The sequence below is a fragment of the Mustelus asterias genome, chromosome 25 (assembly GCF_964213995.1).
Source record: "Mustelus asterias chromosome 25, sMusAst1.hap1.1, whole genome shotgun sequence".
In the NCBI taxonomy this organism is placed as follows: domain Eukaryota; kingdom Metazoa; phylum Chordata; class Chondrichthyes; order Carcharhiniformes; family Triakidae; genus Mustelus; species Mustelus asterias.
In genome coordinates this window covers 55,714,732-55,731,869 of record NC_135825.1, presented here as the reverse complement: position 1 = coordinate 55,731,869, position 17,138 = coordinate 55,714,732, and the positions used below count along the sequence as shown (strand labels likewise).

At 40.1% G+C, this 17,138-nt stretch overlaps 1 protein-coding gene across 5 annotated transcripts in view; it reads right to left on the bottom strand.

The window, feature by feature from the left end:
• The window catches only part of LOC144479194 (peroxisome proliferator-activated receptor delta-like), an 86,022-nt gene that overhangs the window by 38,344 nt on the left and 30,540 nt on the right, over positions 1-17,138 (bottom strand). For 2 of the 5 annotated variants that reach the window (XM_078197833.1, XM_078197834.1), the window contains exons 2-4: positions 16,319-16,540; positions 13,118-13,352; positions 9,247-9,395 (exon numbers count right to left, since the gene is read on the bottom strand). In XM_078197833.1, coding sequence (XP_078053959.1) covers positions 9,247-9,395; positions 13,118-13,241 — 273 coding nt within the window. In that variant the 5' untranslated portion in view covers positions 13,242-13,352; positions 16,319-16,540. Of the gene's footprint in view, positions 1-9,246; positions 9,396-13,117; positions 13,353-16,318; positions 16,541-17,138 lie in introns of those variants that run through there. The other 3 variants (XM_078197832.1, XM_078197835.1, XM_078197836.1) reach the window with 3 other exon arrangements.

Genomic DNA, 17,138 nt, shown 5'->3' with positions numbered 1-17,138 from the left:
AATGAACAGAAAATGCTGAATTTTCACCAATGGCTACAGAGAAAATTGAAATTGTTGAACTAGATGTTGAGTCCATAAGGCTGTACGGAGCCTAACCGAAAGATAAGGTTCTGTTCCTCAAGCTGTGAGCTTCAGAAGAAGTGTAGGAGACTGAGGAAAGGAAGGGAAGAGTGGAAATAGAACAGACATTTAAAATGACCAGTGGCTGGAAGATCGAGACTGGATTGAAAGGAGGCGCTCTGCAAAATGTTCATCCAATCAACATCATGTCTTCCCAATGCAGAGGGTCTGCATCATCATCAGTGAATAAAAAGTACAAGAAACGTGTTGCTTACCCAAGAGTATTTGGCACTTTGGCAGTGAGTGGAGATAAAAGATCAGGTGCTGCATCTCTTGTACTTGCACAGGCAGGTGCCATTGGGAGTGGTTGAGGAGTAGACATGTGGGATTGCAAAGTAAACAGTCCCCTTGGATAGCTAAAAGGGAAGGGAAAGTGAAGATACTTTTGGTGGCGATATCACACTGGAGGTGGCAGAAATTGAGGACAAGATGTCCTTTTGAATGTGGAGGCTGGTGTTGAAAAGGGAGGACAAGGATTTGGGGAGGGGGGGGGGAGTTGTGGTGGAAAAAAGGTGAAGGGGTTAGAGCAGAAGTGCAGGAAATTGTACAGGTGTGGTTGAGAGCTCTGCTAACCACAATGGGATGGGAATCCAAAGAGTTTTTAAAAAAGGATGTAAACAGTAGGGTAGATTAGAGGGGAATCAGTAGGTGCAGTATACCTGAATTTCCAAAAGATATTTGATAAGGTGCCACACAAGGGGTTAATAGGCAAGGTATGGGGTCATGGAGTTGGGGGTAATATATTAGCATGGATAAAGGAATGTTTAACAGACAGGAAAGAGAGAGTGGGTTGTTTCAAATTGGCAGGAACTGAATGCCACAAGGATCAGCGCTGGGGCCTTAGTTATTTATAATCTATATCCCGATTTAAATGGAGAGACAGAGTGATGTGTCTAAGTTTGCTGGTGATAAAAAGCTGGATGGGAAAGGTAAGCTGCAGAAGAACACGGAAAGTCTGCAAAGAAATATAGAAAGGTTAAGTGAGGGGCCAACAAGATGGCAGTTGGAATATAATGTAGGGAAGCATGGAGTTATTCACTTTGGTTATAAGAATAGAAAAGCAGAGTATTTCTTAAAAGGTGGGAAACTTCTACGTGTTGATGTTCAATGAGACTTGGGTGTGCTCCCTACAAGGAATGCAGAAAGTTAGCATGCAGGTACAACAAGGAAGGCAAATAATATGTTGACCTTTATTGCAAGAGGATTGTAGTACAGGGATAAAGAAGTCCTCACAACTGTGCAGGGTTTTAGTGAGACCAGATCTGGAGTATTATGTGAAACTTTGGTCTCCACACTTAAGAAAGGACATACTTGCAATGAACGCAGTACAATAAAGATTCACTAAATTGGTCTCTGGGATGAGGAGACTGTCCTATGATGAGAAACTGAAAACAATTGAGCCTTTATTCGGAGTCAAAAGAATGAGACGTAATCTTATTGAAATGTACAAGATTCTGAAAGGGCTTGATAGGGTGGATGCTGAGAGATTGTTTCTGCTGATTGAGGAATAAAAAAAAACAGGACACAGTCTCAGGATAAGGAGCCGATCTTTTCAGACTGAGATGAGGATAAATTATTTCACTCAAAGGGTTGTGAATCTTTGGAATTCTCTACCCCTAGAGGGCTGTGGATGCTCCATCATTGAACACATTTAAGGCTGGGATAGACATGTTTTTGATGTCTCAGGGAATCAATGGCTATGGTAAGAGAGCAGAAGATTGGAGTTGAAGCCCAAGGTCAGCCATGGTCATACTGAATAGGTGAGCACACTTGACAGGCCACATGGTCTATGCCTGCTCCTATTTCTCATGTGTTCTTGTGTATTTCTTGATCCCCTTAGTAACCAAAAAATAAATCTAGTAATTTCAGGTTTGATATTTTATATAATTTCATATTTACTATTTTCATATTCAATGCCCGAGTTTCATTGCCATCTAGGGTAGATAATTCCAAGATTCTCAATGCTCTCGGTGAAGAAATTTCTTCTCATCTCAGCAGTAAATGGCAGACTCCTTATCCTAAGACCATAATCCCTCTTCTAGACTCTCCATCCATTGGAAATGGCCTCTCGACATCTACCCTATCAAGCCCTTTAAGAATTGTATACATTTCCTTGAGATCATCACTCAAACTGCATAGAATATAGGCTCATTCTTATTCAATCTCTCCTGGACAACACTCTCATCACAGGATCTACCCTATTAAATGCTTTAATCATCTTAAACATTTGATGACATCACCCCTAAATCTTGTAGTTACCACCATCCTTTTAATGCTACTCAAGGCTTATGAGTTATGTTATCAAATGTCCTTTGAAAGTCCATATGCACAACGTCTACTGCATTATCTTCACCAACCTCTCTATTATTTCATCGAAGAGCTTTGTGATGATACTGTGCTATTCATAGATTTTATGTTTAAGGAGAATGTTTTGAGATTCAGTTTTTTTTTAAAACAGGCAGTTGCTATGTCTGGTAGGAATAAGCTCAGATGCTGGGAAAGCAGGATAATTACTCATTTTGGCCATGTAGTGTTTATTTAGGAAAGAGCTAATGGACTTCTGCTTGCAAAAGAAAAGGTCCCCTGGTTTTTTATTTGATTAAAGGAATGGAAGCTGGGGTTTTTGTTTAGGTATGCAGGTCATGTGATAATTTGGTTGATAGGTGAAGCTAGGTACATGGAGAGAGAAACAGTTTTTCTGCTCAGTTTCTGTCTGGGGATGTTTAAAAGCAGAAACCTTCAAGCTTCTCTGAAAATCAAAATCGCTCTGAAATCTTCAAGGCTGTTGACAATTTATAACAAGTAAGCCTGGGTTTGCTAACTATATTTAAAGTGGTATTAAAGTGGTATTTAAGTGCAAGAGGAAATGTTGCTTATTTGGAACAAAAATAGTGGCAAGTTAAAAATGAGAGCCGTTTCCTTTCTTTTTAAAAAAAAACCTATTGTTCAATAGTTAAAAGTTAAGCTGCTTCATTTTGTTGGCGTTATGTTTAAACTGTGTTATGAATAAAGCTTGTTGTGATAAAAGGTTACTAATTTGTCAATAGAATTACTCTTTAGCAAAGCATCCTATCCTCACATTTATGCCAAAATAGAAAAATTGTTGGCATATAATCTGGCTTCATATTATACCATGGGATTTGGGTCCACTACCCTAACAGCTTAATCAGGTTAGTTACTAATGATTTGCCTTTAACAAATCCATATTTCATTAAGTGAGAATGAATTTTGTCTTTGACAATGATCTCCAATTGTTTTCCCACCACTGACATTAGTTTGATTAACCAGTGGTTACCACACTTAATTAGCCTTTTTTTTGAACAGGGACATAATATTTGAAAAATAAAAAAGAGACCTGTAGTTACGTGGCACCTTTTAGGGGCACTAGGTGGCCCAAAGTGCTTTTCAGCCAATGAACTGCATTTGAGCTGTAATCACTGTTGTAACTGAATTCGCACACAGAAAATTCCAACAAACAGCATTGTGATGACGACCGGATAATCTGCTTTTTTGTAATGTTGAGGAATAAATTTTGGTCAGGAACTAATATAACTCCCCTACTCTTCTTTGAAATTGCATCATGCGAGCTTTAATGTCCATCTGAGAGGACAGACATGGCCTAAATTTAATGTCTAATCCAAAATATCACCCCTCTCATAGAGCAGTACTCCCTCAGTGTTGCATTAGAACATCAGCCCTGATTGTTGTGCTCAAGTGTTAGAATATGACATGTAACACACAACTTTGAGACTCTGGGGTGAGAGTGCTACCAACTGAGCCATGGCTGACTAAAGATTTTCATTTATAAAAGCACCTTTCCAAGTGCTTTAAGCAAACTGAAACATTAACTCCAATTCTCTCTCCACAGGTGCTGCCAGACCTGTTGAATATTTCCAGCATTTTCTATTTTATTTCAGATTTCCAGCATTTGTACTATTTTGCTTTTATTTACCATGGGGAATCAGTCTAGTGTAAATTATTGTCTTCTCCCTTCCAGAGCTAGGGAACAAGTTCGTTGAATCACTCTTACTGCTATTTATAATCTATCGTCTTACAGCTCTCTTGCTTCTTGTAACACTTTTATTTATATTGACTTCTTTTGTTCAAAGAATAATTCTCTCCTTGCTGAGGTGAACATCTCCAAAAGGGACTGTTATTCTTTAGACTAGACCAATCCAATACTGGCCTGATCCATTGAGCACTTCCAGTCAGTATGGACTGAAGAATTAACAATGCATATTGTCTCTGATTTTATTACCTCTTTATCACCAGCGTGTGAAGGCAATTGAAGCACTATTAACCACTAGTGCAGCTGAGCTTTGTAAAATATAGGCAATTGGAGATTAAATTTATCTGATCTGTGTCTCACTTATCTACTTTTACATGACTCCAAATCATTTATTGCTACTTATATATGCAGCGAGGAGTTGCAGTCATATAAAAGTGAATTTGAGCCATTGGCTCAGTAATTTTGTACGTTTTCACGTCTTGTGGTCGTGCTATTGCTCCTCTCTTTACCTCAGTAATATACTTCCTGACTTTGATAAAAGTCTGCTCTGTTAACTGTTCTGCATTAAGCACTAAATTTAAAGTTATACCCAGATGTCAGTCTGAAACCTGTCCAGAGTGAAAGAGAAACTAAAAGTAAAGGATTTATGTTCTTAATCAGGTTACATTGGGCATCTGTTAAATGATTATTTCCACAAACTACTGACCCACTTGTATGATTATAAAGACAATTAACTATTGAAATAAATTTTACTCTGAGAAAGCAAACCAATAAAAGTCTTTTTACTCGGACTTAATTAAACGGACATTTAAGTCAAACTCTTTGATAATTTTCTGGTATGTAAATAAAACTGACTGCTAAGCAGCCTTTACTATCTAACCCAACTGCCCAACAAAATACCTACTTGCAATTTAACGTTAAAACAACTAGGGTGAAAGTTCAACTAAAAGAGACAGAGAGAAGACTAACAAAACAGTAAATTAACAAGGATGTAAAACATTGTCTGATGCTTCACATAGACATGGGGAAAACAAACCCTAGGGAGTTAATAGGATGCAAAAGTGAAATATTGTGAATGTTGGAAATTGGAAGTAGAAACTGAAATGTTGGAAATGCTCAGGTCAGCGCCGGAGCGTCTTTAAGCAGGAAAATAAAGTGGAGCGCTCGAGTTTTTTCCCCTTCTCTTTTGCCCCCCCACCCTTTCCTCCTGAGGGTGTATTGAATAAAGATCACCTTCCACTAACTACTCAAAGTGTCCACTGTTCACACGAGAGCTTGGAAAGTGAATTTCAGAAAGCTACTCAACCATGCAGGGCATCAAAGACTATTTCCTCGGGTGGATGGAGCTATTACAAGGGGGCGTAACTATAGGGTTCATGGTGGGAGATATTGGAAGGATATCAGAGGTAGGTTCTATACGCAGAGAGTGGTTGGGGTGTGGAATGGACCGCCTGCAGTGATAGTGGAGTCAGACACTTTAGGAACATTTGAGCGGTTATTGGATAGGCACATGGAGCACACCAGGATGATGGGGAGTGGGATAGCTTGATCTTGGTTTCAGATAAAGCTCGGCACAACATCGTGGGCCGAAGGGCCTGTTCTGTGCTGTACTGTTCTATGTTCTATCACAGCCGAGCCCTAGATATGTCTCCTGACATTCACAAGTGCACAGGCACAGTTAACCACCAGTTGCTGCTGTAGCTGAGATTAAGAAATTCAGCTACAACTGGGGTCAAATCTGGATTCTTCCTGGTCTACCTGTTATCCAAACTGCCAACTACTTTCAACCTACTTAAACAGTATCATTCTGTTGCTATTTCAGCAAGGCCTTTGACAAGGTCCCTCATGGGAGGTTAGTTAGGAAGGTTCAGTCGCTGGGTATACATGGGGAGGTAGTAAATTGGATAAGACACTGGCTCAATGGAAGAAGCCAGAGAGTGGTTGTGGAGGATTGCTTCTCTGAGTGGAGGCCTGTGACTAGTGGTGTGCCACAGGGATCGGTGTTGGGTCCATTGTTGTTTGTCATCTATATCAATGATCTGGATGATAATGTGGTAAATTGGATCAGCAAGTTTGCTGATGATACAAAGATTGGAGGTGTAGTGGACAGTGAGGAAGGTTTTCAAAGCTTGCAGAGGGATTTGGACCAACTAGAAAAATGGGCTGAAAAATGGCAAATGGAATTTAACGCAGACAAGTGTGAGATATTGCACTTTGGAAGGACAAACCAAAGAAGAACGTACAGGGTAAATGGTAGGACTCTGAAGAGTGCAGTTGAACAGAGGGATCTGGGAATACAGGTACAGAGTTCCCTAAAAGTGACGTCACAGGTGGATAGGGTCGTAAAGAGTGCCTTTGGTACATTGGCCTTTATAAATCGGAGTATCGAGTATAAAAGTTAGAGTGTTATGGTAAGGTTATATAAGGCATTGGTGAGGCCGAATTTGGAGTATTGTGTACAGTTTTGGTCACCTAGTTACAGGAAGGATGTAAATAAGATTGAAAGAGTGCAGAGAAGGTTCACAAGGATGTTGCCGGGACTGGAGAAGCTGAGTTACAGAGAGAGGTTGAATAGGTTGGGACTTTATTCCCTGGAGCGTAGAAGATTGAGGGGAGATTTGATAGAGGTGTATAAGATTTTGATGGGTATAGATCGAGTGAATGCAAGCAGGCTTTTTCCGCTGAGGCTAGGGGAGAAAAAAACCAGAGGGCATGGGTTAAGGGTGAAAGGAGAAAAGTTTAAAGGGAATATTAGGGGGGGGCTTCTTCACGCAGAGAGTGGTGGGAGTGTGGAATGAGCTGCCGGATAAAGTGGTAAATGCGGGGTCACTTTTAACATTTAAGAAAAACTTGGACAGGTTCATGGATGAGAGGGGTGTGGAGGGATATGGTCCAAGTGCAGGTCAGTGGGACTAGGCATAAAATGGTTCAGCACAGACAAGAAGGGCCAAAAGGCCTGTTTCTGAGCTGTAATTTTCTATGGTTCTATACTTATAATCACCTTTTATGTTTCATGTCAAGAAATTTACAATATCAAGGGTCTGTTGGCTGAACTATGGCAGTATGGCACACAGATTAAAGGCAGATAAAGGTGGCAAAACCAAGTCAGAATTTACAAAGTGAACTGCATGTACCATAATTGCTTTATTTCATTCCAAAGTACTTTTCAAAATAATTAACAAAAAAAGTGATCAAGTCAATTTGCTGGCAGAGATTCAGCAGCATTCTCTCAGTCACTTTTACTTTTAGGGATTAACAAACGAGATACCCTGTTCTTTATATGCACTCTCCTGCAGTACATTCTGAATCTCACTAATTGAGGGATTCATCTCACAAAAAACTCCTTTCAAATAAACTCCAATAGGCAAGATAAAACCTAGTATCTAGAGCATGTTCCATAAAGATAACAAATATTTATTTTAAATAGAGGTTTGGAGACATTATCCATGGTACTAATCATGCTACATCTTTTTTAAAAGATATTTCCACCTATCACGGCAGGAGGGTTGAGGTTAGCTTTATTTCCACCTCCATGTAAAGCACTGCCTGAGAGGATGAATAAATGATTGCCTCCCAGCGCTACGAGTGTGACTTCTGACAGACATTGGAAGCTGCAATGTGTATAGATGAAGAATTTCTCACTTGCAATAATGTCTATGTACAAGCTCTAAGTGTTGCTTTTAAAAGGGAAGGAAAACATTAGCTGTCTGATCTAAGTTTATCTAATAAAGTTATACGATTATAAGTAAGCTATTAGACAACTTGCATGCATTGAAATTTAACTTCACAATTCCAATATTCAAAGTCTGTATACAAAGCTCCACACTATTCTACTCAACACAATCTCTTTTTACTGCCATATAATCTCGCCAGTCCGACCAATCCATTTCTGGAGCTTGGGATTTTCTGGATTATAGAATTATTATGGGATGCCCAAACACAAGTGTGTTGGTACATTTACCTTAAACATAGAACAGTGATAAATCATTAAAGCGCAATAATAAAAATGGTTTTACTTACCAAATACTTATCATTCATTCACTGCCAAAGTACTACACTAAAATAACATATTGACATTGAGGGAGCGTTTTAGTCTGCTCAAAGAATTTCTGGACAACTTGGTGATTCCAAATAATAATTTCCAGACTGGAGGAGATCTAGTTCTTGTGTATTTGCCAACAATATTAATTTAGATTTCTGAGGATATCTCCATTTATTTCCTTTCCTTGACTTGTTCCAAATCTCTACGTTTGTACTTGAGTCAATAACAAGGTGTATGAATAATATGCTGAAAATGTTCCTAGTCTCCCTCTGTCTACAGGGAGTACTGTCTACTATTCTTCACTGAAGGCAAGGCCAAGACAGAGAACTCAGTCTTGTATGAAATCCTAAACATATACAGATGTTCCACATGATTTGTACAAGTTCAGGACGAAGCTGATAAAATTATATATAATGAACTGATGTGGAATTGAAAATACATTGGAACAAACCATAATGTAGAATACTTCTACTGAAGCTTCGCTTACAGAATACCTAAAATCCAGTTGGGATTTCCACTTATTTAATCACATGACTTTTAATTTTGAAAATACCTGAACAAGAGTTTCCTCCAGACAATTTTTGTGTTAAAGTGAAACCCTTTAAAATAATTACAATTAAGCAATGTAGATAACAAATTCAAAATTCAGCTAAGAATTTAATTTCAATCATGTGAATTAAGCACTTTTGAATTAAAGGTAGATTCAAGTGTTCAAAGTGCAAATATCATGTGATAAAATATCAGAGAGCAGTAAAATAACATGCATAAATTCAGCAAGTTGCCATGTCTGATCTGAAGTCGTAACTCTTAAGCCAGCACTGTGTGAAACCGTTACGTTGTGGCATCCACACCCCGTAATGATTCTTTTAAATTAACTGATTTTTACCTGAAGCCATCTAGTATCTTGGATTACAAACAGGAATCTTGAATTTTAACTAATATGAACATTGATGCAGCATCAAAAGTGCAGAAGAGGATTCAAATAAGTTTCAGTCTTTATATATGCTGTCATTAAACAGGAGGGAACATTTCTACAATCTCGTTAGATTTTGAGTACATAATGTAGCAACAGTACCTTACAACCCTCACACGCATGTACACCATAATGGAAGCCTGAAGCCTTGTCTCCACATATCCGACATTCAACATTCACTCCAGAGGTGGTGGCCTCCTCATTCGTAACATTGGATTGTAAAACTGATGGGCTTGCAGCTTCCATTACATCTGAGAAAGCAAATACATTGGTTACAAAAAAAATTCAACATTTTTCGATGTTACATGCGAGTACATCTCACACAATTCAGTTCAACATCCATAAACCCTATTAATTCACAGGCCTATTTTCATTTCCCCCCCCCCCTTTTCTCATTGTTACATATCATTAAAGAGTAAGATAATGGGAAGCAAACTGCTTTCAGCTGAAGACTGCTGCAAGTGTAGGCTGAGAGGAGTAGGAGATGCCCTGGTCTAACTCAGAGATTGAAGTCACAAATGTATGGTTATGGTATTATAAATTTTTAGGGACAACTGCTAGAAAAGCACATTCGTTTAAAAACACTCTTCAGCAAAGGGACGTACGGACAGACGACTTGGCACCTTTCTGTGTCGGTTCCAAAACCTTGTAGGGCGGCACGGTAGCACAGTGGTTAACACTGCTGCTTCACAGCTCCAGGGACCTGGGTTCGATTCCCGGCTTGGGGTCACTGTCTGTGTGGAGTTTGCACATTCTCCTCGTGTCTGCGTGGGTTTCCTCCGGGTGCTCCGGTTTCCTCCCACAGTCCAAAGATGTGCGGGTTAGGTTGATTGGCCATGTTAAATTTGCCCCTTAGTGTCCTGAGATGCGTAGGTTAGAGGGATTAGTGGGTAAAATATGTAGGGATATAGGGGTAGGGCCTGGGTGGGATTGTGGTCGGTGCAGACTCGATGGGCCAAATGGCCGCTTTCTGCACTGTAGGGTTTCTATGATTTCTATGAAAAGGCTCATCTCAAGAAGGATCACAAAATACATTATTCAATGAATGTTCCATAAGTGTAAATGAGATCCTTCCACTTGCCGATTTTCTTTCGGAACGAAGATAATCAGGACCTTAATGAACAGCTAAAAAAGAACCCCAGGTGAGAGGGAGTCTGTTTGAATGGCCAATACCTAATTTGGAAGCATGACTTGTCAGTCGAGGATCAGCTATCTTTGGGTTTTGTTGTGGGAAAAGTACTAGGTCAGGCTTGAAGGTTTCAAGAATACAGTTCTATTTTAACGAAGCTTCGTGGAGAAAAGGCACTAAACAAGCAGCAAACCTTCTCTCAATGAGACAATAGGAGCAGTCCATCTTTATACCCTTTACACAATAGATGGACCGGACATCTAGCCATTACCACATCGTTGCAATCAAGTAGGTGATCGATCGTTAACACATCGTTATAGACAAATACAGACAGATACAGACATGAACATGTTAACATTGCATTGTCTTAGGAATGGATACATTTCCTACGTCAGTGGATATCAATGGTTTTTAGTTTCGTCCTATTCATATAGTAATTTACAGTAATTGGTTTTCCTGCAGTTATGTATTCCCGATCCCACCTGTAGTTAATCTCATTATCTTCCCCTATTGTCCTTATCTTTAAGCCCTGGCTAGCTTCCTGTAGGATTTGATTCCTGCATGTTTAACTTTGGATAGCTGTCTGTCCTTTATGTTTTAATCTCAGGTGGCCGTCTGTACTGAAAGTCAGTGCCCGTTTAATGTCTCTTTCCCAGGCAACCATCTTATGTGTACCCATCTGTATATTTTTCCTCCTTCAGGTTTCATACTATAAAGAAAAGGCTAGAAGCTGCTGAAACAGAAAACCATCTTAAACATCATGACAGACACACTTTGAAACAGAAATTCCTTCTCAACAGGAAGAGGATGAGGAAGGCTTCCAGAAGCAGCTATCTGATTCAATAAGGCTACCAAGGGCGACAGCCTGCAGCACCATAAAAGTGAAAATAGGAGCCTTCACTTACTCCCATGACTTGTTCTTCCTGTTCAGAGTCCACTTGCAAAAGCAAACTCCTCGACTACAGAAGCCATCGCAGCTGCTAAACTAAACCTCAAGTGTTAACGCCTTCACTTTGGAAAACAGCAAGTCAAGCAATGGGCTTGCAACAACATCTCAAAGAGACTGATCTGAAAGCTCAACTTTAAGTATCTCTTTTTCTTTATCTGCATTTTAATCGTTGTATCTGTATTTTAGTTAATAACTTCTTCTCATGCAAGTTTCCAGCAGTAGTTTTATCTTACTTAAGACTGGAGCTTATATACTGCACAATTTTTATTGATTGAATCATTCACAAAGTAGAAGGGGACTATATAAATTCAGATGTCTGGATGGCTGTTTTCTGACAAGGAACAATGCCAACAGCATGGGTTCAAATCCAACAGAGGCTAAGGTTATCCAGGGAGGTCCCGCTTTCTCAACCTTGTCCCTCACCTGAGATGGGGTGACCCTCAGGTTACATCACCACCAAAGGGGGGAGCTCTGATCCTCTGGGAGTATGGCAACATTTTATTAGTGTGTTTAACATTAATTTTAGTGTCAGAAATTGTTACATAATCCCAGCTTTATCCATCTTGTTTCGGGAACTTAACTGTATAATAGCTTCACAGCCTTTGCAGTTATTTGGTTTGATTCCAGGTTAAAAGCAACCAGAAGTGCCATTGTTTTCCCTTCCATTAAACCAAACCCTTTTTTTAAAAAAAAATGTATAAAAATTATATTTAGTGCAGTAGCTATCTACTCTGTCCCAGCAACAATTTTATCTCCTTACCAGAGTACTGTTTTCACAGTACATCATTCGAATAGCCTTTATTCTCATATTAGCTTCGCTAGTGAGAGGTGAGCCCAGCATCCACAAGTGCAGAATTCCAGTCAGGGCCTGCTATCCAGCAGTCAACAGCACAAAGTCTGGTTGATTTACCTCTTGATGTGGAGATGCCGGCGTTGGACTGGGGTAAACATAGTAAGAGTTTTAACAACACCAGGTTAAAGTCCAACAGGTTTATTTGGCAGCAAATGCCATTAACTTTCGGAGCGCTGCTCCTTCGTCAGATGGAGTGGATATCTGCAGATTTCCACTCCATCTGACGAAGGAGCAGCGCTCCGAAAGCTAATGGCATTTGCTGCCAAATAAACCTGTTGGACTTTAACCTGGTGTTGTTAAAACTCTTACTGATTTACCTCTTCACAAAGTATTGTGGCAATCTTGGATGAAGTTAGTTAACTGAGTCAATACCAGGAATTGACTAAGATGGAGGCTTGATGGAACTACTTGCCTGCTACTACCTTTGTCCATTTCCATTTGGGTATGTTAATGACACAAGAGAGAAAAATACTGGTGTATTGTGAAAGGGATTTGACACGTCCAATCGAATGCTATTAAGGACCCTTGCAATTTGCAACCAATTAAAAATGGGCCAAATTTTGAATCCAAATTCCAAAAGTGGAAATGGAGCGCTACGTCAGTGCCTCATGAAAGCCTTTTGGTGCTATTATTCAAAAATGTTGGCTCTCACAAGACACTTTTTGTTGGTTCAATCTCAATAGAAAAAAAACGCACATCAGAATTGTAGGAAACTTATTTGCATAATTAAATTAGTGATCAATTAAATCAAGTGCTTCCATTATTTTAGTACAGGTAGATACACGCATATAAATAGGACCTTAGTAAATATCATATTCCTAAGAGAAGCAGAATCAAAGAGCAAATATGCTAAATTAGTTACAAAGAGACTGTACATTATTCAGCCCTATTTACACAATACAAGTATCCCCCAAGGCATCCAGATAACTTGCAATCAAATGTTACTTACCCTTAATTATTCTCAAAGTTAGAGCATTACTTATAAATGATACAACAGCTATAATAACTTTTTTTTAAAAAACTAATATTATTAGTTCATTACCTTTTTGACTACTGGAAGCTATTTCACCATCTGGTCCCAGGGTTTCATATACTGCAGTCTTTGAATCCACCCCATCATCCCCCTCCTCCTTAGAATCTGATGACGCATCCTGTAGCTTTTCCATGACCTACTACCCACTTCCTCAGCAATCTGACTCTTGAGTCATATCTTTGACGTGTGAACTGTTGGCCCAAACGCAAACCGGTCAAAGCCCCGATAAAACACATTCATAGACCTGATGAGATACAAACATATAATTTTAGAACATGTTTCACTGCAACAAATAAAAGTCATTTGAACTTAGTTTTGACAATGAAGTGATCTTTTAAAAGCGAAAGGGTTATTTGCACTTTAATTCTTAGATTGGATAAGTCTGTGATAGTGTTATCCTTTCTAGCAGTATTTATAATGGTGGTGAATTGACCTCCACACTCACATGCTTGTGTATCATTTTAATTAAGATAAAGGCTCATTCATTCCTGTAACCTCACCACTTTGTAAAAATGCTGACACAACTCTCTCCACATGCTCTCATACAGAGGAAGTTTGAAGCAGCTGCCATTGCCTCAACATTCATTACACAATATCTAGCTTTTTTTAAAAAAAGCCTTTGAAAAGCTGAAAACAAGTCATATACATTTTTAAAAGATAACAGATGTTCCCTTAAATTGTTCATACCTGCATCATGTTATAATCTGTCAATCATAAATAGTTTTTTGTTGTGCAGTGACTGGCATGTCTGAATTTCTGTACTAGCAGCTTTGTAGTCAGCCATTTAACAAAAAGAATGTGGTGTGGTGTCTGATTGGCACAAACAAAATAATTGCTGAAAGTAAAATGAAAATTTCTTTCGTACTTCCTGCTGCTGGAATGTAATTTTTTCTACACAAAAACTGATAGGAACGTGTATTTTAAAACATTTAAAACATTGAAGACACATATGAAACAAATTCAAGCAATAATATTATTAGACGTTTACAACAACTGTTTTACTTGGGACAAACCCTGGCAGTTAACACACAATTTTGGAAACAAAAATCAATCATTTGAAAGAGGAAATTGTCCCCTCAGTTTCTGAAAATACAGAATCCTAGTCAATGTTAGCTGTAGCTCAGCTCACTTGTAGGTTCAAGTCTCACTCCAGAACAAAAATCTAGGCTGACACTCCAGTGTCGTACTCAAAGAGAGCTCCACTGTTAGAGGTGCTATTTTCATAGAAATCATAGAAACCCTACAGTACAGAAAGAGGCCATTCGGCCCATCGAGTCTGCACCGACCACAATCCCACCCAGGCCCTACCCCCATATCCCTACATATTTACCCACTAATCCCTCTAACCTACGCATCTCAGGACACTAAGGGCAATTTTTAACATGGCCAATCAACCTAACCCGCACATCTTTGGACTGTGGGAGGAAACCGGAGCACCTGGAGGAAACCCACGCAGACACGAGGAGAAGGTGCAAACTCCACACAGACAGTGACCCAAGCCGGGAATCGAACCCAGGTGCCTGGAGCTGTGAAGCAGCAGTGCTAACCACTGTGCTACCGTGCCGCCCACACGCGGCTATATTTTCTCTAACTCTAATCTGTCCTAGCCCCACATTACGCCAACATATCTGCACTCCTCCAATTCTGGCCTTTTGCACAACGTGTGGAGATGCCGGCATTGGACTGGGGTAAACGCAGTAAGAAGTTTAACAACACCAGGTTAAAGTCCAACAGGTTTATTTGGTAGCAAAAGCCACAAGCTTTCGGAGCCTTAAGCTCCTTCTTCAGGCGAGTGAGAATTCTGTTCACAAACAGGGCATATAAAGACACAAACTCAATTTACAGAATAATGGTTGGAATGCGAATACTTACAGCTAATCAAGTCTTTAAGGTACAAACAATGTGAGTGGAGAGAGCATTAAGACAGGTTAAAGAGATGTGTATTGTCTCCAGACTAGTGAGACTCTGCAGGTCCAGACAGGCTGTGGGGATTACAGATAGTGTGACATGAACTCAATATCCCGATTGAGGCCGTCCTCATGTGTGCGGAACTTGGCTATCAGTTTCTGCTCCGTGACTCTGCGCTGTCATGTGTCGTGAAGGCTGCCTTGGAGAACACTTACCTGAATATCAGAGGCCGAATGCCCGTGACTGCTGAAGTGGCCTCTGATATTCGGGTAAGCGTTCTCCAAGGCGGCCTTCACGACACACGACGGCGCAGAGTCACTGAGCAGAAACTGAGAGCCAAGTTCCGCACACATGAGGACGGCCTCAACCGGGATATTGGGTTCATGTCACACTATCTGTAATCCCCACAGCTTGCCTGGACCTGCAGAGTCTCACAGGCTGTGCTGTCGGGAGACAATACACATCTCTTTAACCTGACTTAATGCTCTCTCCACTCACATTGTTTGTACCTTAAAGACTTGATTAGCTGTAAGTATTCACATTCCAACCATTATTCTGTAAATTGAGTTTGTGTCTTTATATGCCCTGTTTGTGAACAGAATTCCCACTCACCTGAAAGAGCTTAAGGCTCCGAAAGCTTGTTGCTTTTGCAACCAAATAAACCTGTTGGACTGTAACCTGGTATTGTTAAACTTCTTACTGCTTTTGCACAACACCAGATTTAAATCGCTCCATCACGAGTCAACCTATTTTCAGCAGCTGAGGCCCCAAGCTCTGGAATTCCCATCCTAAATATCTGCTTCACTGTCCTCCTCTAAGGTACGCATCACAATTTACCTCTGATTAAACTTTTGGTCATCTACCCCAGTGACACCTGGGCACATTAGGAGATAAAGTTTGTTTGAAATTGCTTGTGAAGTGCCTTAGGTCATTTTACTGCCCTACAGGCACTATATAAATACAAGTTGTCTGTTGTTGTTGACTGCGCCACAGACCTCAAAAGATCAAGGGGAAATGAAAGAGCATACTGTGCCACAGTCATGTACAAAAAAAACCTATAATGAGTTTGCTTAAGTCTGTTTAGTTCTGTGGCAGTTTGGCAACCTGACTGGAATATTGCCAAGAAAACTGGTAACAGATTTTGGAAATGACAGCAGATTCAAGAACTTTGGAGAGCAAAGATGTTCTGGAAATGGGGCAACAGTTGCAAGGTCAGAGGGGTCAAGAATAGAATTTATTTCTGAGGAAGGCAAAAGGATGGCACTTTTAAAAGGGTGTCCCAGGAGAAAGGAAAAAACTTACCATATCGCCTAGAATGGGAGGAGAGAAGAATTAGATCCAGAAGCACTTGATATGTTCCAGCTAAATTCCGGTATCGATGGTCAAGCCAATCATATACCAGACAAGTTGAAGTCTATGCCACTTGGCCTTGAGTGATTAATGGGTTCACCAAGGGGATGAGAAACAGTAAAGGTTTTTGCCAAGGTAATGGAATACGAGAACAAATCAGCAGCTGAAGAATTACTGTAAGTCAATGGCCAAAGATTAGACTATTACACATTTGAAACTTCATACAAAAATCTTCCATCAAGGTGCCCATCATGCTCCAGCACCCCATCATTTATTATTTGTCAGTCACAAGTAGTAACAATGCAATGAAGTTACTGTGAAAATCCCCTAGTCGCCACAGTCCAGTGCCTGTTCGGGTATACAGAGGGAGAAGTTAGCATGGCCAATCCACCTAACCAGCACATTTTTTTTTCGGATTGTGGGAGGAAACCCCATGCAGACACAGGAAGAACGTGCAGACTCCACACTGACAGTTACCCAAGCCGGGAATCAAAGCTGTGAGACAGCAGTGCTAACCACTGTGCCGCCCCATCCTCACTTGTCCCCTCACACATCCAATTTAAGATCCTCATCCTTATGTTTAAATGTCTTCATGACCCCACCTTTTCATCTCTAACTGCCTCCAGTTCCGTAACTACCCAAACACTCTTGACAATGGCTTTGTAAATTCCCCAAACCCTGCTCCCTAATCATTTATGGCCATGTCTCCAGCTGCCTAACTTTCAAGGTCTGGAATCTTCTTTCTAAATATGACCGCCTCTCTACCTCCTCC